Here is a 26,254-nt window from a genome sequence, read left to right on the forward strand (position 1 = left end):
GCCAAAGCCTGTCATTATTCCTAGTGTGTTGCAAGACTCTCCTCTTTGAAAAGCCACACTGTGTTATACCAATAAAATAAAAACCAGCAGGATCTTATTAAAGGGGATAAGACAAAATGTCACATTTATTGTGAATACAAAAAGAATCGTAGTAGGCAGTCAGTTATAGCTATAACATTTCATTCAGTTTCACATTCAGTCACACGTTCGTTCATACACACACACAGGTTCTGCAGCTGCTGTATAGTTACCAGTCCTGAATATAGCTTGAGTTTGTGGCTTGGGTTCATAGCTTGTGGTGGCTAGCTGGCCAGGAAAGCCAGGCACAAGGAAGAGCCGGGTCTCTGTTGGACATGCACCGATGCCTTTCCATGTTGGCAGCAGAATGTTACCCTCCAAAGTCTTCCATCTCACCCATCCTTTTTGTAGGCTTTAGTTTGAATCCAGAGTCTATAGGTCTTGCTGTGTCACGCTGCCTCTGGGTTCGGTGTGATTGATCACCCGTCAATTACAGACATGACTTTCAGCCTAGGACCTGGCTTTAATGTTTCTTCAATTGCACTTTTGTTCTTTTCTTTTGAGGGTGGACTCCTCTTACTTTGTCAGAGCTGTTGTCTGCATCTTCAACTGTTGGGTGTTTACACCACTTTATTTCATCAGGACAGGCTGGGGCTGGAGGTTGATTCCATCATCCATACATACCTCATTCACACATCTGAACTAAACTAATAAGATTACAGCAGGGTTTTGCAAAAATGAAGGTTGCAGCAAGCTTTTACAAAATGGAGTGAGCATTTTAAAATGGAGTTTGGGACAAGTTAAAATGGAGTTTGAGTTACAGTATGAACAAGTGTAAGGAATGGCAAACAGTGAACAGAAGTTACAATATAGACAAGTATAATGTATGACAGACAGTGAGCAGAAGTTACAATGTTGTAACAGTGCAAGTTTCAGCGATTTAAGCAGCAATTGGATTGAAAGTGAAACTCAATTAGCCATTTATTGGGGTAACCAGCTTTATGAATGAACGTTGTTTCATTCATAAAACTTTGCTTATGCAGTTATATTAATAAAGTGACCAAACAAAAACAATTTCATTGATCAGTTCTACAACTGCAGCAATCTCAATGACAGGTTTCAGAGTAACAGCCGTGTTAGTCTGTATTTGCAAAAAGAAAAGGAGTACTTGTGGCACCTTAGAGACTAACCAATTTATTTGAATATGAGCTTTCGTGAGCTACAGCTCACTTCATTGAATGCATGCCGTGGAAACTGTAGCAGACTTTATATATACACAGAGAATATGAAAAAATACCTCCTCCCACCCCACTGTCCAGCTGGTAATAGCTTATCTAAAGTGATCATCAGGTGGGCCATTTCCAGCACAAATCCAGGTTTTCTCACCCTCCACCCCCACACACAAATTCACTCTCCTGCTGGTGATAGCCCATCCAAAGTGACAACTCTTTACACAATGTGCATGATAATCAAGTTGGGCCATTTCCTGCACAAATCCAGGTTCTCTCACCCTCTCACCTCCCTCCCAAAAACCACACACACAAACTCACTATCCTGCTGGTAATAGCTCATCCAAAGTGACCATTCTCCCTACAATGTGCATAATTAAGGTCGGCCATTTCCAGCACAAATCCAGGTTTTCTCACATCCCCCCCACCCCCATACACACACAAACTCGCAATTACAACCCAGAACACAAAAAGAAAAGGAGTATTTGTGGCACCTTAGAGACTAACCAATTTATTTGAGCATGAGCTTTCGTGAGCAGCTCACGAAAGCTCATGCTCAAATAAATTGGTTAGTCTCTAAGGTGCCACAAGTACTCCTTTTCTTTTTGCGAATACAGACTAACACGGCTGTTACTCTGAAATCTCCCTACAATGTGCATGATAATCAAGGTGGGCCATTTCCAGCACAAATCCAGGTTTTCTCACCCGCCCACCCCCATACACACACAAACTCACTCTCCTGCTGGCAATAGCTCATCCAAACTCACCACTCTCCTTACAATGTGCATGATAATCAAGGTGGGCCATTTCCAGCACAAATCCAGGTTTTCTCACCCCCCCACCCCCATACACACACAAACTCACTCTCCTGCTGGCAATAGCTCATCCAAACTGACCACTCTCCTTACAATATGCATGATAATCAAGGTGGGCCATTTCCAGCATAAATCCAAGTTTAACCAGAACGTGGTGGTGGGGGGGGGGGTGTAGAAAATAACAAGGGGAAATAGGCTACCTTGCATAATGACTTAGCCACTCCCAGTCTCTATTTAAGCCTAAATTAATAGTATCCAATTTGCAAATGAATTCCAATTCAGCAGTTTCTCGCTGGAGTCTGGATTTGAAGTTTTTTTGTTGTAAGATAGCGACCTGCATGTCTGTGACTGCGTGACCAGAGAGATTGAAGTGTTCTCCGACTGGTTTATGAATGTTATAATTCTTGACATCTGATTTGTGTCCATTTATTCTTTTACATAGAGACTGTCCAGTTTGACCAATGTACATGGCAGAGGGGCATTGCTGGCACATGATGGCATATATCACATTGGTGGATGTGCAGGTGAACGAGCCTCTGATAGTGTGGCTGATGTTATTAGGCCCTGTGATGGTGTCCCCTGAATAGATATGTGGGCACAATTGGCAACGGGCTTTGTTGCAAGGATAAGTTCCTGGGTTAGTGGTTCTGTTGTGTGGTATGTGGTTGTTGGTGAGTATTTGCTTCAGGTTGCGGGGCTGTCTGTAGGCAAGGACTGGCCTGTCTCCCAAGATTTGTGAGAGTGTTGGGTCATCCTTTAGGATAGGTTGTAGATCCTTAATAATGCGTTGGAGGGGTTTTAGTTGGGGGCTGAAGGTGACGGCTAGTGGCGTTCTGTTATTTTCTTTGTTGGGCCTGTCCTGTAGTAGGTGACTTCTGGGAACTCTTCTTTCTTTTACACTTTCTTTTTCACTTTCTTTTACAAATTTCCTTGCTAATTGCAGGAAAAACAGAGGAATTGCCCCCCACATTTTCCTGTTTTTATTCTATAGGCAGGCCAGGTTTCAATGACTTTTATCTTTTAAGGGTTATGGGGAAATTAACCCACTGTTTAGTCATTAAATCCCTGAGTTTTCCTTCTTATACAGCAGACCAAGTTTATAATGTTTTTCCTGCTGTGTTAAGCTTTAAGTTTTATTTACAGGTAATAACTGAGAAGCATCATTACCATACGACCTTAAAGGGTTTTTCCAAAAATCATACACACTATACGTTGTTACAGGGATACTTATTATCTTTAAATTTATTAAAAATTATCTTGTTATACCATGCCTTTTATTTAGACAATTTGTTTGCTGACCAGGTGTGTCCTTTATCTGCAGCTCCTTTGTGCTGCTAGTTCTTTCCTTCCTTTATCATTTAGGTAATTTGCATTTTCACAGACACTTCCTGCTTTTGGATTTAAAGCCATCAGCAGCTCAGAGACTCTATCTTAAAAGGGACACAATCAACTTTCACCAGAGTTTTGATTACTTTTAACTTCTGCTTCCAAAACACACAGCAATCTGAAAAAGAAAACCCAACCTATTGTGGCTCCCTTTGGAGCCCTAATAGCATTTTAATTAAGTAGCATGGTATGTTTGCATTTCTTTTGCCCCTTCTACAATATACCCTGCACATGTTCTGGGGCAAATGCACATTCCTTCCATAGTTTAACTTCTATAACATTATCCATATCCATTTTTACATAAGGTGTAACTATTTCTTTTTTTTTTTGCTTACAGAGTTTTCATGTACCTTTATCAAAGTGACAGTCTGATGACTCAGAGCCATTTTAAGACTCAGTGTTTCTAACATTGTTTTTTTGTTTGTTTGTTTGTTTGTTTTGTGCTCTTCACCCCTGCTGTTGCTTCAGAAGGGCACTGTCTTTTATTTATTTATTTATTTATTTATTTACTGCAACTCTCATCTGCTATTTTGTTACAAAAACAAACAAACAAAAAGAATCCAGAATTTTTTTTTATTCTCCTGATTTTGACTGCCCTGCTGCAGTCACAACTTAAAAACATTTTAAATTTTGTAAAGCATTGAGTTACCTTTTAAGGGTTAAATGCCAAATCCCAAAGCCAAACAACTAATTACCTGTGTCTAGCAAAAAGGTCTGTCAGTTTTGCAACTTTGAATTAAAGAGTCAAATGGATATTTAGTGGCATTATTTAAAACAAAAACAACCATCTGGTCCTTAGAACTTTACATATTTACACACACACAGACAGATACATACACATTTTCTTTCCCTTAACATCCCTTCCACACTGCTCTGTTTTTGTTTTTTTTTCATCTTACATTCCCTTAATACATTTGAGGCAGTTAAGTTCCAGTAGAACACCCTTACATCCTTTAGTGATTTTGATTACATTACCCAATAGTCAAACAATTTTGATCAGATTCTCTCTCTGCCTGCCGCCTGCAGCAGTCCCTTATAGACCATTTCTGTGGGAAAAGGGCCCATTTTCCCTCAGAATAGCTGTAAAGGCTTCTGGGGACAGAAGCGTAGTGCTGGTAGTAGTCACTCTACCTGACCCCCTTAGCCTAGACCATTTTTCCAGAAATTTACAGGAGTCCGGACTCTTCCTAAAATACATAAACTGAGCCGGTGTTCCTTTAGGGAACTGTCCCGACTTAGACGTCTGGTTACCCATACAGGAGGACTTTACACACCAATCACACAAGAAGGAAAGTTGGGTTTGTCAGAGCGATGCCCGGTGCAACACACAAAAGTAGCCCATAGGCTACTCCCTCAATCGCCCTTGCTTTCACACCAAGGGTTTTACCCAAGGCACGGTGCGGCTGCAATTGCGCAGATTTCACTCACTCAGATCGTGGGGACAGGAACCCTTTGGTCAGCCGATCCCCAGACGGAGACGGTGCCCAGACTCAAACACACCACAGGGAGGAAGGATAGATACAGAGACAAGACAGTCCTCAGTCCGGACAAAACACAGAAATAATTACCTGACCAGATTCCTGATGTCAGATCCCGGGATCCCTACCAGAACAGAGTGGGAACCAACAGGTTCGATGGCGTAGACTTCACTGTGGTCATGCACCCTTCCGTTCTGGTGGAGGACCGCTCGGGTCAAATGCCCAGGTGCCAGCCTGCCACGGCCATCCTAAGAACGGTCAGGAGTCACACGGCCCCAGTGAAGATGGTTGCCATCTCGGTGGAACCTCCAAATTGTCAAAGTCAGATTCAGGACTCACATCATTTGTTAGGCCACTCTGTTTATTAGCAAAGCACCTTGCTAATGCACCCAGATGTGAGCCCTTCTCTGAGGTTCAAGATAACTTATTTATACAGCTAAGCCAAAGCCAATTTAACATAAGAGACAAAAGAAAGCAGAAACTGACAAATATACATACATATCTTATTTGCATACTAACGTTTACCAATCTCCTAGCTCAGTAGGAGCTCTAAGTTAATTAGTTTGAGGACCCCTTGTCTCACACTCCCTAATGTTTCTCTTCCTGACAACTGTATTTCAACAAACCCTTCAAGTAGCATTTCTTTAATGAATTATAATTTCAATATAATTCATTCTTAATTCATTCTACTTTCACAAAAGTCTATATGGCTTTCCCATAAGGAATGCCCTGGGAGGACAGCATGTGTGGCAGGGTGGGAGTTGCAATATTGGGGCTCCTTTGGCACATGGGTCCCAGAATGGCTAATCCATCTGACTGGGTGCTAATCACCCGCAGTGCGTGATGCACACCGGCAAGGCTGGCACCCCACTGAAGTGGAGAAATGAGACTTGTGCAATTTCCAGCTGATAGTCTCCCCTGTTTAAAAACAAGCAGGTCTCCTCAAGGCTCCGAGCCATGCACAGCTCTCCCGAAGGCCATCAGTACTGGCGCACAGACAGCTCTGTCATGGCTGTCTCTGCCCAAGGCCCCGAGCAATACAGTTGTGGCAGTTGCTGGAGGGGCTGACCCCCTTTCAAATCAGACGTGACTGCTTTCTCCTGTAAAGGCATCTGCTTGTATGTCTGGCACAACATGTTGTCTCCTCACCTTATTCCATCAGTGCCACAAACTATTTAACTGGAGCAAATACAATGGCCTGCCAAGGTTATAGCTTCATAGATTTTAAAGTCATTATGATAATCGACTCTGGCTTCCTGCATAACACAGGCCACATAACCTCACCCAGTAATTTCTGCATCAAACCCATGACTTCAATTGGAGCTATAGCATCTCTTTTAGAAAGAGATCCAGTCTAGCTTTAAGGACTGCAGGCGATGGAGAATGCCTCACATGGTTAATCACCCTCACTGTTAAAAATGTGCACCCTAGTCTGAATTTGTCTCTCTTTAGCTTCCAACCATTGGATCTCATTATGTCTTTTCCTGCCAAGTTAATCTCTTCACCATGGAGGTAGACTGTGCTCAAGTCATCTGTTAACCTTCTCTTGGATAAACTAAATAGATTGAGCTTCTTGAGGCTCTCATTCTATAGCAGGGTTTCCAGACTTTGAATCTTTCTTGTAGCTCTCTTCTGAGCCCTTTCCAATTTTTCAACATCCTTTTTGAAGTGTGGACACCAGAACTGGACACAGTCTCCAGTAATGGGCTCACTAATGCAATACACAGAGGTAATTCCAGCTTCATACTCCTACTTGATATGTCCCTGCATATACAGCCAAGAATCATGTTTGCCCTCTTAGCCACAACATTTCACTGAGAGCTCATGTTCGGTTGGCTGTCTACCATGCCCCCAAATGCTTTTCAGAGTCACAATGTTCCAGGATACAGTCACCCATCTTCTAAATGTGACCTTCAGTCTTTGTTTCTAAAAGTATGACTTTGTATTTGGCTGTGTTAAAACATATGGTGTTCAAATGAGCAGCCCTTACCAAATGATGCAGATTAGTCTATAGAACTGACTGATCCCTGGCTGGAAGTTGAAGCTAAGACAAATTCAGATTGGAAATCAGGTGTAAATTTTTAACACTGAGGATAATTAACCACCAGAACAACTTATTAAGATTGAATGGGTTCTTTAAAGACATGCTCTAGTTCAGAAGGGATTACTTTGGGGCAGTTCTCTGGACGGTCTTATACAGGAGGGCAGACTAGATAATCACAGTAGTCCCTTAGGGCCTTAGAATCTATGAACACCTGTGATTATTTACCACTCCACCCGTGTATCTGTCACTTTGCCAGGGAATAAGAGAGAGGATTGAGATTCAGGAAGCTGCTTCTCAAGTTACATGGGCTCTGTCTCTCACTCTCTGAAGATGGACACCTCTGGGGCCTGATTCTTAATTGAGTTACTCTTGGTTTACACTGGGCGAGATCTTACCTCTCCCATTAGGAGAGAAGGATTTTGCTGCATGCCCTTTAGCACTGCCAGTATGTAGCTGATATCAGCCAGAGTTGATGTTAAGAATAGAAAGCTCGTGTGCTGTGGAACAAGGAAGTGCATGACAGTGGGATATACTGGCCATAGCTCAAACTTCATTGTCCAGTCATTTTAACTTACTCCAAGGGTTTTCCCATTTCTGGTGGCTCATGGTCAAGCAGCTGCCCCTCAACCATCGTGAGAGCTCCAGAGGATATGGGGAGACAAAGGGCTCAAGGGACAAATCAGCATTTGCCAGCCGTTCCTAGCACTGCAGCATCAGAGTGGCCACAGTCTTTCCTTCTACTTAAAGTAGAAAAGAGCTGTGGGAACCCTTAGCAGTTACTGCCCTTTTACTAGCAACTGCTGGGTGCAGTGTCAGAAGCCATCCAGTGTGCAGAGTACATATCACCCCATTGTTAGCTCCTGTTCTATTGGAATTCTGTTCAGAATAGTGTTGCCTCTGAGGCAGATGTTTGAAAGGATCTGAATTTGTTTTATTTCCTTGTTATTCCTGCTGCATTTTCTCCCACAACCTGTGTGCCCTGTGGCATGTCTGATGCCTCCCTGAAGGGTGGCAGAAGAGCCAAGAGATGTGCCTGAAAAGCTGCACTGAGCTGACACTAAATGTAGGTGTCTCGGGAGCAGTGTGCTGTTGCTTGACTTGTACTGCAGCAGCAGATTTAGCCTGTAGGCTGAGGCGCCTCTTGCTTAGGTCACAAGGTCAAACCACTCATCAGCCAGAAAGGCAGTCACCCAAGGGCTCCTTGAAGTCTGGGGTCATATTTTGTGTATGGGAGTGTGTTGGCTCCCAATAGGATGGATAAGAGACCTACTACGCAGCTGGCATGTTCATCAACAGATCAGGTACATTGTCCCTGGGCATGTATGGACACAGCATGGCAGGTGTGATCTGCCTGAATGCAGCTGACACGTTCATCAGCAGAAAGGTGACCAAGACTCAGACCATGTCAACGAAGTGTGGCAGCTCAGGTATGGTCTACCTGTACGTAGCAGGGAGCCTTGACAGACCAGAAGTGTGCTGTACCTAGGCCCAGCTGGATCTCCGGGAGGCCCAGCAGCTATGTTCTGTATGTTTGGTAGCACTGTTAGATCTGGAATGCCAGGCAGCAATCAACCTCTCTGCCTCACTGCAGCCTGCAGCTGTGTGTGCTGTGGCAGTGGACTCCCTGAGCCTGTGCTCTCCCCAGCTCTAACCTTGGCCAGAGCACACGCTGCTCTTGGCTAATGCAGCTGGCTGTTGTTTTTGTTTCATCCATTCCTGAGATAGGGCTCTGGAGTGTGCCCTTGCCCCTGGGCCCGAACTCCAAACCATGGCAACGTTATCATCTTCCTGTTTGTCTTCTGAGTGCTTCCATGCACAGCAGGCTGGGGGCCTTGCAGGGGGAGAGGTAGAGCTCTTCACTCAGTGGGACTCTTCTTAGAGAAACACAACAGGCCAAAGGCTGTTCTCGCCCATATGAAACACCAGTGGCTTAGCTGGAGTTATGCCAGCGGGAGCGAGATCTCTTCAGCTCCAGTCCCTCAGGAAAGCGTGCATTGATAAATCCAGTCTGTTTCCATGCCCTCATTTTGCCGTAATGATTCCCTGCTCCCTTTCCACTGGTTTATTCCTCTCTCAGGATCTTCACTGACTGTTAGTTGGATTGGTGTGTAGGGAATTCATTCCTATAACATAGGGCAGGCAGATGGGGGGAGGAGGAGCAATGTGGTCTAGTAGGTAGAGCAATGGATTAGGAGTCAGGCTTTTTAGATGCTGTCCCTAGCTCTGCCATTGATCTTGGGCAAGCCATGGTTAATCCCTTGGTGCCTCAGTCTCTCCGCCTCTAAAATGGTGATAGTAATGTTCACACACACCCCTTTAGAAATATTATTAATAAGTTTTAAGGTCAGAAGGGACCATTATGATCATCTCCTCTGACTTCCTGAATAGCATAGGCCAGGGAACCTACTCCAGCGAGTCCTGCACCAAACCCTGTAACTAGGACTGGATGGAAAACAAGGATGTGTGAAAAATTTCAAGGTTTGCAAATTTTTTTTCATTTTGCATTGGAACAAAATGGAGATCTATGTGAAAGTAGCAGCCCTAGGATATGCTGGGAGCAAATCCCTGCTCTGCATGAGGTAGAATAGGGACTTGACCCACATGCTGCTGACTGCCCTAGCCACTGGGATTGGCTGGTCTGGAATGACTCCGACCCTCATTTTTACCAGAAATTCCATCCTAGACCAGAGGCACCTTCCCGATGAAAATTTAATCCAAACTTTCTGCAAAAGGTCTGGTTTTGACTAATTGGTATTCTCTGACCAAAAATGTCTAGTCTAGTCGAAAAATTCACAGGTAGCTTAGCCAATAACCTGTGTTTGAGCTGAAGCACACTTCGCCTGGATTTAGAGGCTCCAAGTGGTGGGCAGTCCAACACATCCATCAGCATATTGTTCCAGTGCTTAGTGACTTTCAGTGCATCTTATTTCTCATCTGAATTTGTCCAGCTTCAGCTTCCGGCCATTGGATCACGTTATGCTTTTGGCTGCTAAATGAAAGAACCTATCAGAAACCTTCTCCCCATAAAATACTTAAAAGAGGGCCCCTAAGAGAGCTGGAGCATCCCTTAACAGGGCCTATTTTGGCATGTGATCTTTTTGCCTGTGGGGAGGCAAATCATCTATAGGGTGTGTTGAATAGGGCGGTAAATCTCCTGGCTCATCAGAGCAGCCCAAGAAGGCTTGGGTAGGAGAGAGTGATATTGACAAACCAGGTATAACTGATGTGCTGTGTTCAGAACTCTGGATGTTGGATAGGAATTATCAGCTGATTTACAAAGTGCCATTTGGTCCTGTTTGCACTGTGGTGGAGCGATGTTTGGTCCCATTTGCTGCCCTCTCCCCAGGTCTGCACAGATGGATCTAGGAAGGACTAGTGATGTTGTGGAGATAAGGGGAACACAGGAGGGAGCATATGGTGTGCTGCTGCCCAATGCAGCTGGGTGGTAATTCTTGTTCCAAGGCCTCTTCAGTAACCTTCTAGGTGAGGAATTCTACCCTGAGAACATCACTGCTGCCATGATGAGAGCTTTAAGAATGAAAGAATTGACGTGTTTCCAGAGCTGGTTCCATCACTCAGTGGTTAATGTGGGACAGATGAGCTGAGGCCTGGCGTGCCAGAAATGTCTGCCAGAGGCCATATTGGGGAAGCACAGGGGCCCTTCTGAAAGGGGTGAAGATGGGTAGTGGGTAAATCTTGGAATGCAGCTCCTATGTCAACTGCTCCTTGGTTAGTCCTGGTCAGTTAACAGACAGAGCAGTGATGCTTGTTTTGGGTGCAGAACACACCATGATGGGACCACTGTGACCTGCCAATGTAGGGATGGGAAGGGAGGAGGATATGGACAGGGGCATGTGGTGGACACCCAGGATGGGAAGGGAGGATACACTTGGGGGAAGGTGGTAGTTACCTGGGATGGCAAAGGAGGAGGATGCAGATGGGGGAAGGTGGCAGCCACCTGAAATGGGAAGGGAGGAGTATATGAATGGGGGCAGATGGGGGCCAGTGCTTGAGGGATGGTGTGAAATGAGAAGATCTTACGAAGTAGAGATGGGAAGAAAACTGCTTGACTCTGGGCTCTGCTAATGAGATACGGAGCCTGTTGCCTCGGGGTCACTCTCTCAACTACGGTTGGCTGTCTGGTGGCCCTGAGTGAAATGGGTTTGATGCCCTCAGTCCAGGGCCTAGTGCAGGGGTGGGCAAACTTTTTGACCCGAGGGCCACACTGGGGTGCGAAACTGTATGGAGGGCCAGGTAGGAAAGGCTGTGCCTCCCCAAACAGCCTGGCCCCCGCCCCCTATCTGCCCCCTCCCACTTCCCACCCCCCTCAAAAACCTCCATCCATCCAACCCCCCCCCCCACTCCTTGTCCCCTGACAGCCCCCTCCCAGGACCCCTGCCCTTAACCGCCCCCCCAGACTCCACCCCCTATCTAACCCCCACTGCTCCCGCCCCTGCCAGGACCTCTGCCCTATCTAACTGCCTCCTGTTTCCCATCCCCTGACCACCCCCTCCCGGGACTTCCCACCCCTAACCATCCCCCCCAGGACCCCACCCCCTATCCAACCGCCCCCTGCTCCCTGACTGCCCCCCAGGACTTCCTGCCACTTATCCAACCCCCTGGCCCCAGACCCCTTACCATGCTGCTCAGAGTGCTGCCCGCGCGGCGGCGTGGCTGCGGAGGAGGGGGTACAGCAGGAGAGGGTCCAGGGGCTAGCCTCTTGGGCCAGGAGCTCAGGGGCTGGGCAGGATGGTCCCGCGGGCCAGATGTGGCCCACGGGCCATAGGTTGCCCACCTCTGGCCTAGTAGATAGATGCTACATCACAAGCCTGTTGTTATAGCTGATGCTAGCTGGCGTTCTGGTTGGCAGCCTCTGCAGAGAGACCAGGGACAGCCTAGGTCATGAGGCGTGATCTCCCCTCTCAGCCCTAGAGGTCGTCCCTCAAGGTCAGCATGGAGGCACACATGTGGCGCTGGGGAAGTTTGTCACTTTGTTGGGCAAAGAAATAGGATTCAGGTCCCTGGAGTTGTCAATCTAGCCCCCCTCATCCACCTCCACCCCCACCTCCAGCACTAGATGGACACAATGCTTAAAACAAGGGAAGAAAAATTGACCCTGCTGAGCTGCTGAAACCAAACAAGAATGGACCAGAAGTTTCACCCCAAACTTTCCCATTCCACCTGTGATCAGAAACCCGACTGCTGAGATAGCACAAGACAATGTTTCCATGGTCTTTCCAGCCCCAACAGAGGCAGGAGGTGATGTAAACCTACTGTGACAGTGGCTTGAGATTTCCAAGAATCTCAGATAAGCAGGGGACAGTGTGGTCTAGTTGTTAAGGCAGATGACTAAGATGCAAGAGATTTGGGCTGTAGTCTTAACTCTGCCACTAATGTAGTGACCTTTGGTGAGTCATTTCCTCTCCCTTCTTCCCCATCTGTAACATGAGGTCAGTAATATTTACCCACGCTCCTAAAGTGCTTTGAGATCTATGGATGAAGAGTGCTATATAAGTTCAGTACATTATGGTGCATGCCTGAACACCTGAAAACTATGGCGATTGTGTCCTATAAAGATTGGGTGGGAAACTTTCCGCAGCTCATCCATGTCTTTTGCAGTTCACCCATCCCCACCCAGGCTCTTGCTCAGTCTGGTCCCCCGTGGCAGGAGCCTTTGGCCAGCACCTTTGGTCATTGAGGTGGGTGGGTGGAAGGAAGAAGAAGGGACCTGGCTAAGCATATGTCTCTAAGTTGAGGTTGTGCAAGCTGTAACAGGTAACAGTGCAAGCTGTAACAAGCTGTAACTCCTGTGGCCAACAGGAGCTGGATAATTACTGTGTGGCCATGAAGAAGATGGCAGACGATATCCTGTCTCTGCGCAGGCGTGTTGCCAGCCTGGAGGCAGAGAACAGCACCCTACACCGCAATCTGAGCATGCACGAGGAAGTGGGCCGCACATTGCTGAACGACGTGGACGTGGACGTCATGACCAAGGCGGAGACAGTCGACAGGATAGGTAAAGTACGCACTTCCCACCCCCACCTCTGCATGGCCCAGTAGAGAGCGAAGGAAGGAGGAGGCCGCCATGAGGAAGAGTGAGGAGTGTCTCTGACTGTGGTATTACAGGGAGTGGGAAAGTGAAAGGTTAATAGCCTTGGCTAGAGGCAGGCACGGTGTCAGTGACCCCCAGTCCCTGTTATTCCTGTCCCTGCCCTCTCCTCTGGGACTCTCTCTCTTGGCAGATGCTCCTCAGTCCTCACCATCCAGTTTAATTTGTATTTGAATTTGTGGATCTAACAATCTGATTGGGCGCTGTTGGCCTTGGTGAATAGACCTGCCCCATAGCTGTGTCCCCTATTCCCTGGGAGTCCTGGAAGCTGCTTGTATCCCTCAGACATGCCCCCGTGCCACTGACCAGGCTGTGTGGTCTCTTGCAGTGGCCCTCAAGCGCAAACTGGCTGCTGGGACAGTGGAGATGAGCAGGATGAAGGACCGGGTGCAACAGCTGCAGAATGAGCTGATCCGGGTAACTGTGCCGATGGCTTTGGCCTGCTTGGTCATTATTCCATAGAGGGACCCGTGAGTGTACACAGCTCCTGTCCTGAGGGCCTCATGGTCTAATTCAAACAGATATGATGCCCAGGGCACAAGCACAAGGATCTGGGCTGTCCCTAGTGAGGGGAGCTCTGAAGAAGGCTGCATGCAAGAAGGGAGTTTGACAGAGGAGACAGGGCTCAGCACGTGGGACATCAGAGGTTGCTCCCCAGCCCCAGCCTGCGGAGCAAGAGGCCAGGCTAAGGGTGAAAGTCAGCTGTGCTGCACAGCCAACACCCTCTGCCTTTCTCCTGCTATCCCATGCTGGGGGTCTTCCCCTCCAGAGGAGAAAGGAGGCCACCACTCTTTAGAGCTGCACGCTAGGAGCAGCACGTTCCTGGTTACAGGTGGAAATTAACACAGGCTCAGAGAGGGCAGCCTGGTGCCCGGGAGGCCCTCACTGGGGGCAAGCAGCTTGGAGCTGTGGGAGCCATCTGGAGAAGCAAATATTCCAAGACCCCTGGACAGTCTCACTAAGCTCCTGGAGACTGGGGCTGTAGTTTGAGTTCTCTGCTGATTACCCTCCTCTCCTAGCCCTGCAGCCACCCTGATTGACCAAGGGAGGAGAGTGGAGTAACATGGAGTAACAGGTGAACTCCAGTAGCTTTGGCAGCTCAATTCGAGTCACACCCTGCCATGGTTCCTCAGCCTGATCAGCGACTATTAGGAGCCAGAGAGAACCACAGGTCTGCCTGTGTCCATCCACCTCCGTAAAGAATCCCCTGTGCATTCTGATTCCCTCCCCGAGGGATCTGATGGTTTCCCTCCCTTCTCGCCCACCAGAAGAACGACCGGGAGAAGGATCTGGTGAAGCTGCAACGAGCCCATCAGCAGCAGCAGATGGTGCTGAGGAAGTACCAGGAGAAAATCACCAAGATGAAAGCCCTGGAAGACACTGTGCAGCAGCAGGAGAGGGTGAGCAGAGCACAGGTGCATGGGAGGGTTAGGGGAGGGCACCCAGCTGGGTGTCCCACAGTGCTTTGCCCCTCTTCCATGCTGGGGCAACATGCCCTGTGCTCATAGTGCACTCCCTACAGGGAGACCTTGCAACAAGCCACAGCAAAGCAAACCCATCAGGTCGTGTTTGTTAGCACAACCCAGGCACACAGGATCGGGGCCCCATAGTCTCACTAGCAGGGCGGGATCTTCCTGCCTCCATCTGCTCCCTCTTTGTCACCCATTTCCTGGTGGCAGGGCATAGGTGCACATTGTGTTACACAGAAGGTATTGGATGGATCGCTACAACCAACTGCACCATAATGAGCCAACATTCTGCATTAAGTGCTTGGCTTTTCAGGCTCTTGTGTTGGAACCTGGCATGGAAATAGGCGCTGCAACTGCAGGGCATCTGCTTAGCACCGTGAACTCTCTCATGCACCAGAGAATGGGATCTTGAAGTCCTGTGGGTCACCCAGCCCAGAACTTTGGGATGCAGATGCTTTCACTGAGTCTCTGGTATGGAGCGTGGTGACAGTAATTAATGCTAGCTCTGCAGATCAGCCACTCAGCTTTTCAAAGCCTACAGTCTGGACAGCCTTGGGAATCCTGGGATCTGAGTAGCAGCGATCCCCCATATCCCCAGACTGCAGATTTGCTCTAGAAGTGCATTCCTGCCTAGACTAACAGTCCCTTTGCCCAATCCCTGTAGGTCCTCGTCTCTTAGGGTTGTCTGCACTGCACTCTAAGACCAGATCTGTGGAACCAGGCTTGCAGACTTGGTGTTTCAAGCTCACGCTTGAGCATACACACTGCATTGTAAATCTGGCTTTACAACTGCTGGTCTCACGGCCATGCTAACACATCCATACTGCACTACACAGACCCTCTGACTTGGATCTGCAGCTTGAGCTGCATTCACAGCTGCAAAATGACAGGGTTTGAGCCCGAGTCATAGCAGGACTCAGGCTCTGATCCACACCCCAGCAGGGTCCTAAGACCTGAGTCCTGTGACTCCTGAGTGCTTGGTGACCTGAGTCAGACTGAATTGTGTATGGACAGAAGTAGAGCTTTGCCTAAAAGCTGAGGCCAGGTCTACACTACAAACATACATTGGTATAACTATGTCACTCTGGGGTGTGAAAAATCCACACCCCTGAGTGATCCGGTTAGACCGACCTAACTCCTGGCATAGAGAGCACACTATGTCAACAGGAGAGTTTTTCCCACCCACATAACTACCGCCTCTTGGGGAAATGGATTAACTACGCTGATAGGAGACGCTCTCCCGTCAGCATAGCAGCGTCTCCTCTGTGCCGCTGTCACATTTTAAATGTAGACCTGCCCATGTGCAGTGTGGACACACCCTTAAAGGACATGAGGTTCATTGTCTGTGGCCCATACACAGTCCCCTCCAGCTGGGGAGCAGTGCAGCAAACTGAGCATGAGGGAAGGCCAGCAACAGCATTGCAGAGCTAGGCCTTGTCCAGACTAGGGTTGTGGCGTTAGCATGCGTGACTCACATGTTTTAAAAGTCTAGTGCTGCTAAGGCCACACCGCCTTTAACATGCCAACCTCTGGGCTTCACCTCAGCTTGTTTAGCATGAGTTAAGGGCAATGTACCCTCTGCAGACTAGATGTTTAGACCCTGTTAGTGATCATGTGCTAACAACATGCCCCAAATCTAGTCTAGCCAAGGTCTCAGCTCTCTGCAGCACCCTGCTGCTGTAAGGGTTATGTGGGCCTTCAGGGGGCCATGATGGGAGCTCCCCTCTCCACTGAATTTCTGCCTTCCAAAGGTGATTGAGAAGATGGAGCGCATGCTGGAGGAGAAGGTGCCAGAGGCCGCTAGGACCTGTGAGCAACCGTTGGGTAAATGCCCCCCTCTCTTTTTGTGTGAGAGCCAGGGGCTGGGCTGGGCTCTGTTTTATCTGGGAGCCAGGTAGCTCCTGAGTGATGCAGGAGGGGAGGGAATGGCCCAAGTTACAGCTCAACTGGCCACATGAGAGGCAGGTGGGAGAAGCTCATAGGGACCCAGCAGAGAGGCTCATCATTCAGGGCCATACCCTGCCCCCTCCCTTACTCATGTTGGGCAGCACCAACCAATGGGGCTACTTGTGGAGTAAGTTGCTACTCCACGTGATGTCTGGCCCTGTGGAAGGGAAAAGCAGAGCCCCCAGTCAAGGAAGCCTAAAGCCCCCAGGTTCTGATTCCAGTATGGTAGGCTGTCAGGGGCAAAGGGGAGGTGAAATGACCTGCCCTCTCCCTGGAAGGGGGTGGGTAGTGAAATTGCTGGAGGGTATGGAGCCGAGCAGAGGTCTGAGTGGCTTCTCTGCTCTTCTCCCCCAGCTGATAGCTTCTCCAAGGAGTTCTACTCCACCCTGCTAGCCGAGAACATGAGACTGCGGGAGGAGCTGGGCAGAGCCCGCTACCGCTCTTCTCCCATCATCCTGCAGCAGCAAGCCTTGCCGGTGAGATGGGTCACCTTGGGGCCATGCCATGGGGAGGGTCCCCTGTTAGCCAGTGGGAGTGATTCACTTCATGTGCAGGATATTGTGGCTGGCCGTTCAGTTGCTTTATCAGTGTGACGGGTTCCCCCCGGCGTGCCATCTGGAACTGAGGTAACATTGAACCCCCCTGACCCACCAGCCTGGGCTCCCTCTCACACTGTACTGCTGTGAGAATCTGCAAAGCCCTCCAACCTGCACTTTCACCAGCATTCATACACCAGTGTTCCATCTAATTTTTCCCACACATGTGCGGAATGAATTTTGTTATATGCGCCAATACGAAGGCTCTGGCTGGGGGTGCGGGCTCTGGGGTGGGTCCAGGGATGAGAAGTTTGGGGTGCGGGGAAGGTTCACCTCTCCACACCGTGGCAGCTCCAGGGCTGGACCTGCCTCTCTCCCGGCCATGGCAGGTCTGGGCTGGGGCTGGGTTGGGGGCAGGGAAGGGGGGGCCTCTTCCCCAGCTTTGGCAGATCTGGGGCTGGGCTCTGTTGAGGTTGGGGGAGGGGCACCACAGCAGCCCTGAACGCTTGTGTGGCACTTAGTAGGCTGCTGTGCAGCCGCACAGCTCAGAGGAAACTTAGGTAGGGACACACCCAGCTGCAGTTATACGCAGGCTCTCTAACCTCCGGCTTCCCAGTACCATCCTGCCCTGGTCAAATCTGGCCAGTATATGGGTTTAATACCCAGTCCACCTCTCCCTCAATGTGAAGAGAACAATGGACACTTGTAGTAACCAAGCAAAGATTTTCCCCAAGCACTCCAGTCAAAGCTCACTGCTTTGGATTAAAACATAAAACAAGTTTATTAACTACAAAAAATAGATTTTAAGTGATTATAAGGGATAGCAAACAGATCAAAGCAGATTACCTAGCAAATAAACAAAAAATGCAAACTAAACTTAATATACTAAATAGATTGGCTATGAATAACAGATTCTGACCCTAATTGATGGTACGAGCAGGCTACAGATTCTTAAGGCACAAGCTGCATTAGCTTTACAACTTGGGTTTCTCAGGACTTCATACACTGGCTAGAAATCCCTTTCACCTGGGTCCAGCACTTTCCTCCAGTTCAGTCTTTGTTCCTTAGCTGTTTCCAGGAGTCTTCTTGTGTGGGAAGTGATGAACCCTACCCTGATGATGTCACTCCCTGCCTTATACAGCTTTTGCATATGGCGGGAACCCTTTGTTCCAAAGCTTGGTTCCCAGACCAATCTGTGGAAAAGTACTGACATCCCAAGATGGAATCCAGCATCATGTGGCCTGGTCACATGTCCTTGTAGAGTCATAGCAGCCATCACTCACAGGTTGTCTGTGGAGTTCTCAGGAAGGCTCACCAGGTGGGAGATAAGCTTCTCCTAAAGCCTATTGTTCTCCCTAATGGCTCTTTGCCCTGACTAGGCCCTTCCCAACCAGCTATCTAGACTGAACGTATCTTGTGTAGTGGGCTTTACCCAGGTGTAACTACATTTGAAATACAGATACATAGATAATATTCATAACTTTAGATACAAAAATGATACATGCATACAAATAGGATAATCATATTCAGCAAATCAAAACTTTTCCAATGACATCTCACATGACTTATCTTGTACAAACTGCATCATAATTATGTCATAATCCTATCATAATATCACTCTGAAGAATATGGGGTGCAGTGTCATAATCAGGTTGTAAACGCTTTGGGACAGGGACTGTTTCTGCTGACAAGTTTGTACAGCACCTGGCACAATGGGGCCTTGACCTTTGATTGGAGCCTCTAGCCACTACTGCAATGCAATATTATATTGTATTTAAAGAGCTGCCTTCATCACAGCCTCCACAGATCCAAGGTCTGTTCAGCTCCTCTCTCACTGGCTTTTTGCCCCCCAACCCCAACCTCCTCCCCACCCCCCGCATCAGCACTCCCATTATCTGAATTCCATGGAATGGTGGGGGGAAAGGGGTCACTGGCAGCCTGTGTCATGATGGGAAGGGGATGGAGGGCTAGAGTCTCTAAATCTCACTTGCTGGCTGTATTACCTGTTTGCAGGACATGTTCTCCACCAACTCAGAGAAACTGTCTTTGCTGGCCAAGGTGGAGAAGGCGCAAGGTCGCATTCGTGTCCTGGAAAGCCAGGTAATTGTCATGCCCTTTCTCATGGTCATCCCCCCAGTACACACATCCCATCCCCAATCTCCACCCATTGCATGGTCCTGTGGCATGAATGAGAATGAACTCTGACAACCTGACTCACCCCTTGGTGTGCCCCCTGGATCTGGTGTTTCCTTCGAGGTATCTATATACATGATCACAGGTGGATTAGGGGCTAGATGCAGACAAAGCATTGTCTCATCTCTGCTCCTTTCCCAGAGGAGGGTAGGACTTGTTATGGTTTATTGGCTGGTGAAGAGCTGACTCTTGCAATTGGCCTGGAAGGTGATCAGTTGCTGGTCAGTTGTAACTCTTGTGGACGGGAGTTCCACAGTCAAGCACTGGCTGCTGAAAAGATCAATCTCAAACTAGTCTTCCCCTTGAGTCTCATCATCGCTCGAGAGAACAACGTGGAAGGAGAGGCATCAATTTCTGACATAGCCTAGGCCCAGCCCATGGAGAGCTCAGAAAAGCAGACTCAAGGCCTTAAAGCAGATGTGTCCAAAAGCTCCTTTGCCCACCAGCCTCCCTGGCATTGAGCATTTTCACAGGCTTTCCCACAAATAAGCCCCTGAAGGAGGCTGCAGCATGAGTCTAACAGGTCCCCAAATCAGCACTAGTGAGGGGAAATGGACCTCAAAGGAACACCTTGGGTGTGGCCTCAAAGACCCAGTTGTCCAGGTGCCATGTTTCATATTCTCCAAGCTTCCCCTAATTCCAGCAGCGCTTTGCTGTGTATGGCTGGGTATAGGTTATGGGAGGCAGCCAGCTGGGGAATGTGTGGCTTGGATGGGGAAGCCACAGGTGAGCAGTCTGAGTTGCACAAGTCAATTTCCCATGTGTCCGTGAGCAGAGTGGTGGTGCCATGCACCACCACTGCCTTCAAGAGCAAACCCAGGGTGAGAGGGCAAGCAGGGCAGCACTACCATAGTGCTCTGAGTATCTGTTCTCTCCCTCGCAGCTGGAGGAGTCTGCAAGGAAATGGGGGCGGGAGAAGCAGGATCTCAGCACCCAGCTCCTGGAGCAAGAGCATGGCTTTGGGCGCTCATCCAGCACCATCCTGCATGATTTCTCACTGGTCAGTAACATGCCTGCTATGCCTGCCAAGCCACAAGCTGGGCTCACCCAGCTACGGTCTGACTCCTCTCATACTCAGCTGTTCACCCTCCTGCCATGGCCACTGTCCATGTGGCTGGTGTAAGAGCTGCATTACTGGTCTCTAAAATTGTCCATCTAGTTTTTCTTAGCCAAAGATTGATGGCCAGGATAGGGGACTGTGTAAGGGCTCAGCACTCTTTCTAGGGCACAGAAGCTGCTCAAGGGACCTCCCCTCCCCACAAGAATATCCAGGCTGAAAGTCTCTGTGGTTTGTGCTAGTATAATGTCGACAGACCCCGGTCGTCGGCAGGCGGGATTGAACCAGGAACCTCTGGAGCCTCTTCCACATGAGCTAAAAGCCAGCTGGCTCTTAGTGAAGGCTGTAGAGCAGACTCATTTTATCTGTCTCTCTAAGTGGTCTTGGTGCCACTAGATGGAACAGAACACCACACGCAGGAGGTGTGTGGGTTACACTACCTCAGTATCACACCCCCTCCACACACTCCCAGGAGGAGAGGGGAGGAAGAGGAGAACCAGGCAGAGCAAGCAGAGGTGGAAGAAGAGCAGGAAAGAGAGTGGATCCTCATAGCCAGCCAGTCCTCTGCTGTGGGAAGGACTGTTGGGTTGACTCCACCCATCTGCACCACAGAGGCAGATCATTGGTCTAAATTTTGGTGCCTGAACAGCTGGTCACAATGAATTTCTTAGTCACCCGTGTCCCTGCAGTGTGCAGGGTTGGGACGGGGCTACCCTCTGTTCCCTGACCCACCCATGTGCTCTCTGGACTGCAGCAGTCTCTTAGCCCCCTCCCCCGCCCCTACACACACACACACACCCCCTTAGGCTCCATCACAACTGGTTGGCCAGGGCCCTCTTTACCTAAGCCCTTTGACTTCTCCTCATATCACGGGGGGGCTGTTGTCAGACTTGTGACTTCCCAATCTTGTAGGGTGGCTGCGTTTGTTGATTGGGGTAAGACTGAGTAGAACCTACCCCTGCCCATTCAGCTGGGTGGACAGTCATCCACCATGGCCTGCTCTAGACCACAGGCATGGGGTTTTCAGCATGGCAGGTGGGCGAACATATTACTGAACGGCATACAGGGTCCAGCGCAGAATCTCCTTGTTAAAGCTTTGGGAGGAGAGAGTGGTAGAGCACCAGTCACAGAACCTGGTAGCGTCAGGGCTAGCACACAGGGCACACCCTGGGAACCACGAGATTGGGGCACTGGACACAAAGGACTCTGCCAGCACAGAGGAATGTAAGGGCTGAAAGGAAGTGGGAGACAGATGAATTAAGCTTCCAGGAATATCCCCTGATGTTCATTCTCTTCTCCCACACAGAAGACTTCACCAGACCACACAACACATATCAAGAGGCACCAAATGCTCGATCCTCTGCCCTAACACCTTCTGCAAGATGGACTTATTGGCAGTGCTGGGGAAAGACTGTGAATGTTCTGTCTGGTCTCCCCTCCTTTTCCCACCCCCCACCAAAACCAGACCTCTCCTAGGGGTCTACTGGAGATCTTTATTAAATGCTTGATGCTCAACCCCCAAGTGCTGTTACTGCAGACTGGATGGCCATGGAAAATACCTGTGCCAGGCAGCGCTCAGGGATATGCTTGGCCAAGTGATAGGATCCGGTCTGTGAAGCCCAGATCAAAGCTTGGAGAAGCGCCAGCTATGGGTGCTATCACAGGGCACTGGGGTTTGGGGACTTTGAATCTGGTCCAGAACACCAGCACATAAATCCCTGCCCCAACAGGTAACCCCCCCCCCTCCCCAACCCTATCTCCTCCCCATCTTAAATGACCATCTGTACGTTTCTCTCCCTAAGGCGGTTCAGCTTGGCTTTCAGCATGTTTTCAGCAGCTGATTTTTGCTGGTCCCTTGTATGATCACTTCTGTAGTGTTCTAAGCACAGTTAGATGGCAGCTGGTGTTGAGCTTATTGTATCTTCCCTTCCCCGCCTTCTCCCTCCTTGGCTGTGATGATGGAATGCTGCCCACTGTATAGCACATCAGCTATGCCTGAATGATCAATCTGGATCAGTTTCAGCCTCCAAGCGTGTGATGTTCATGGAGGTTGACATTCTCTTTACCTGTGGTCCACTTCTTTTATGCTTTGTTGGCCTATGCCCCCTAGGGAGTCCTGAGTAGAGAAGCAAAACATCACGGGCCAAATTCATCCCTGGGGTAGCCCCATTGACTTCAGCAGAGTTTCACCAGGGATGATTCTGACCCCTGGAATGGCCCACCAGGCTAGACTTAGCCCTGCAAGGTGAGGTGCTCGGCTAGTATGAGTGATGGGAGCAGCAGCAGCACATGGCCATGAGGGCCCTTTGCCCTGGCTGCCATTCCTCATGTCTGCAAGAACTCGTTTGAAGCTACTGGGCTCCAGATCCTTGCAGCCAGGGCCACTTGTGCAGTGGCAGAAGCTGCTCGTTCTTGTCACTAGCGCCGTTCCGCTGGCAGCAGGTGTTAGCCCCCAGTCAGTGTGTGCTATGCCTCCCGATCTGCAGAGGGAATGGGGCTGGGCCAGCTCTTAGCTTGCACTGTAGAGACTTGGGCTGTTGGCTGTTAGGTCCCTGGTTCAGTCCCCAGTATTGGCCAAGAGGGCAGCCCCCATACCTAACCCCCCTTTGGGTGTGGCAGGTTTAGTAGACAGGTGACAGCCGGGGCTGCACCCATACCAGCTCTGAGCACCGCACGCAGGTTAGCAGGTGCTGCCTGAGCCGTGCTCACCACTGGGGCTGACTTGCTAAGTGTACCTGATATGGAAAAGGCCTCACAGGTGTTGCCCCCAGTACAAGGGGTGTTGATTTGCAGAGCCCATGGAATGGCAGCATTTCAAAGGGAAGTGGCCATGTCCCATGGCAGCAAAGGGGTGCCATCTGCCTTGTTGCTTTAAGGGGTGGCAACTTCAAATGAGAACATGCCCCTCCAAAGACATCTGGTCTCGTTTGCCCCTTTTTCAGTAGCCCTTCCCTTTGCCACCCCTGTGATGCGATCCCAGCCTGTTGGGGGTGGAGCATCTCAGCTGTAGCCTGGAGGCAGGAAAGGAGGTGGGGGATTTTAAAACTGAACAAATGAACAGGGCCCCCAGTGGTCTGCCAGGTGCAGGGGGCAGAGCAGGAGCATATAGCCAAGGCAGAACATGGCACGGGGGTTGGCCACATCACCAGCCAGGAAGGCAGCTTTGGAACACGTATCCTGGAACCTTCAGATCTGACTGGTCAAGGCCTGCTGCCTGGAGATGTGATGAGGAGCAGGACGCTGGCGTGGCCAGGTGCCTGTTTTTCATGTCAAATCAGGGCACTGAATTGGGCACATCTGAATTGGGCATGCCAATGGGTACTTCCTATGGGGACTGGGAGCCCTCAACATTCCAGCAACTCAACCACACATCCCTGGTTCTTCTCTAACTATTCTCCAACTGCACAGATATCCCGCGGATCTCTCCAGAGTGCAATTTCAGTGCCTGTCAGTAACCGCACCTTCCCCATCCTCCTCCTGTAATACACTGGACGGGAACAGAAATGGACTTTCTGGTTCCCACCTTTTCTTAAAACATTTATTGTTTGCCCTTGAGTAGTTCTTGGAACATCATCACCCAGCTGAACGTCACCAGATATTGTTGTGTTCACATGCTAAATTCTTAAATATCTTCCTTGAGTCCACTACAGAGTTGCACTGGAAAAAAAATCACCAGCAATGACAATGTGATCCCAATAAATGGAAAGCAGAAAGCAGTGGTTGACAATTTTTAACACAATGGTACCAATCTAGTGGTATTTTCAGGGACAGGTCCAGTGGTTCTTTCACACCTTGGTACAAACCTGTACTACAATGCATTGTCACTAACGGGTCTTTGCAGCGGGCATTATAGTGATCATGGCTTCCATAAAGCTAACCACAATGATAGCTCAGTGGTGAGCCTTGGTGGGAGCACCTGCCCTTGAAGACATATACAACCTCTCAACCCCCTAGGAATGCAAATACAAGGTGAGAGTCACTTGCAATGCTGGTGCAAGCAGGTACAATTCCATTGAAGTTAGGGGGAACTCCAGAAGTGTAACTGAGATCAAAATATGGCTCCTATTCCCATCTCCAAAATGCAGTGACCTCTGAAGTAGATGTCAGCTGCTCCTTAACAACACACAGCAATACTACACACAGTAGCTTCAGGCTTAAGTTTAGGCCTGGCAGTGAGGCACACCACCTTCCAATTAAAACTGCAAGAGGAAATGTAAGGTAGCAGACTCTAATGGCCATGACATTCTCTTATTGCTGGCCTCATGTTACAGTTGGCTGGATTGCTGTGAGAGTGATGGGAAAATCAGCAATTTTGTGGTAAGGTATCATTTTTGTGGGTGTCATTTCTCACAGAGTTGGCATGTCTTGCTGTGACGCAGCAGGCAGCGGGGAGTGTTGACCTGGGAATGTGGCAGGGGAGTTTCACTGGGGATGGGAGAGCTGAGAGCCTGTAACCTGAGCCAGGAGGGGGAGGGGGAGGTAACACCTCCTCCCGGGAAACTGGACAAAGGCTGCAGGAGAGAGCCTGCTGGGGGGGTTTTGGTTTCAGTTTGGTGCTGGGTGATGGAACGCAGGGAACCCCAGGGCTGGGGTCTAAGCTCTCTGCCCCGCAGAAGGACTTGACTGAGGGGTCCTGGTTGTACCCACAAGCTCTGTTTTAGACTGTGTTCCTGTTGTCCAATAAACCTTCCATTTTACTGGCTGGCTGAGAGTCACAGTGAATCCCAGGAAGAGGGGTGCAGGCCCCAGAATCCTGCACACTCCGTGACAACTGGTGGTAGTGGCGGGATGTACTGCACCCCATGAACAGCACTTCCTGCAGTAAGTGACTGGGGAACAATAAAACGAAGGGGGATTGACGGGGACCAGGCGTGTTGAAGATTCAGAGAGAGACGGTTTCAGGGGGCGGTTAACCCCTGGGAGTATGTGACCAAAGAGAAGGACTTTTGCAGTAACAGGGTCCCCTGGGGGATTGCAGCGAGCGGTCCCAGGGGCGGAGGAGTCTGCAGCTCGACCCTGGCAAAGAGGTGGTGACCTCAAGAAGGACTGGCACACTAGGGGTTCTTCCTGGAAACCATGGAAAGCTGCACAGGCCTGCGAGTGGCCAGTAGGGAGATAACTGTTCGCCCAGTTAGAGGAGAAGGATCGCTTGGATGACCCGATCCCTGTCCCTGAGGGAAGCCGCCCGGTGGACGCAGCATGGGCCCTGGGGCCTGACCAGGCTGGGAGGGGTCAGACTGCTGACGAGAACATCCCGACACCCTTCCTACCTATGCCTAGGGGAGGGGTTGGGGGAAGCCCAGTGAGTACCGAGGGCACCCTGACCCCGGCAGCCAGCAGGGGATCCTCCCGGCGGAGCTCCCCATCCCTGGAGCGGAGGTGGCTGGAATGGGAGAGGGAGATGAAAACGAGGGAGCTGGAGGATCATGAAAAGCAGCGTCAGCATGAGCAGGAGGAGAAGGAGAGGCAACGTCAGCATCAGCAGGAGGAGAGCTGCGGTGAGTGAGGGGGGACCCAAGACTGCAAGGAGCTTTGATAAGTGCTTCCTGGCCCAGCGTAAGGCGGGGGAGGACATAGATAGCTTCCTGACGGCCTTTGAGAATGCCTGCTAGATGCACAGGATTGACCCTGCAGACAGGCTCCAGTTTCTCACCCCTTACTGGACCCCAAAGTTGTGGAGGCAGGGGACTACGAACTGTTCAAAAAGGCCCTGCTCCGTGAGTTTGGGCTGACCCCCGAGATGTATCGGAAAAGGTTCCGGAGTCAGCGTAAAACGCCTGAGGTCACATACCTACAACTGGTCAACCGAATGCAGGGATATGGCCGCAAGTGGACAGCTGGGGCCCAAGCTAAAGAGGACCTGCTTGACCTAATTGTACTGGAGCAACTGTATGAACAGTGCCCTTCCGACCTGAGGCTATGGTTGGTGGACAAAAAGTGAGAGAACCCACAGCATACAGGGCAGCTGGCTGA

General features: G+C 49.6%; 1 protein-coding gene across 1 annotated transcript; it reads left to right on the plus strand.

Annotated features, from left to right (window-relative positions):
* The first annotated feature begins 12,768 nt into the window (after positions 1 to 12,768).
* Positions 12,769 to 26,202, plus strand: LOC140918497 (coiled-coil domain-containing protein 33-like). The gene is made up of 8 exons (XM_073363063.1): positions 12,769 to 12,986; positions 13,408 to 13,496; positions 14,348 to 14,479; positions 16,300 to 16,372; positions 16,850 to 16,971; positions 19,045 to 19,131; positions 20,108 to 20,224; positions 21,588 to 26,202. The coding sequence occupies exons 1-8, from the start codon at positions 12,815 to 12,817 to the stop codon at positions 21,648 to 21,650; spliced, it is 855 nt and encodes a 284-aa protein (XP_073219164.1). The 5' UTR covers positions 12,769 to 12,814; the 3' UTR covers positions 21,651 to 26,202.
* The last annotated feature ends 52 nt before the right edge of the window (positions 26,203 to 26,254 follow it).

This window comes from Lepidochelys kempii, chromosome 10 (assembly GCF_965140265.1).
Source record: "Lepidochelys kempii isolate rLepKem1 chromosome 10, rLepKem1.hap2, whole genome shotgun sequence".
Lineage (NCBI taxonomy): Eukaryota > Metazoa > Chordata > Testudines > Cheloniidae > Lepidochelys > Lepidochelys kempii.

Coding starts and splice junctions, on each gene's coding strand:
- LOC140918497 (XM_073363063.1), top strand. CDS start 12,815: ATGAAGAAGATGGCAGACGATATCCTGTCTCTGCGCAGGCGTGTTGCC. Junction 14,480..16,299: donor CTGTGCAGCAGCAGGAGAGG/GTGAGCAGAGCA, acceptor TGCCTTCCAAAG/GTGATTGAGAAGATGGAGCG. Junction 19,132..20,107: donor TTCGTGTCCTGGAAAGCCAG/GTAATTGTCATG, acceptor TCTCCCTCGCAG/CTGGAGGAGTCTGCAAGGAA.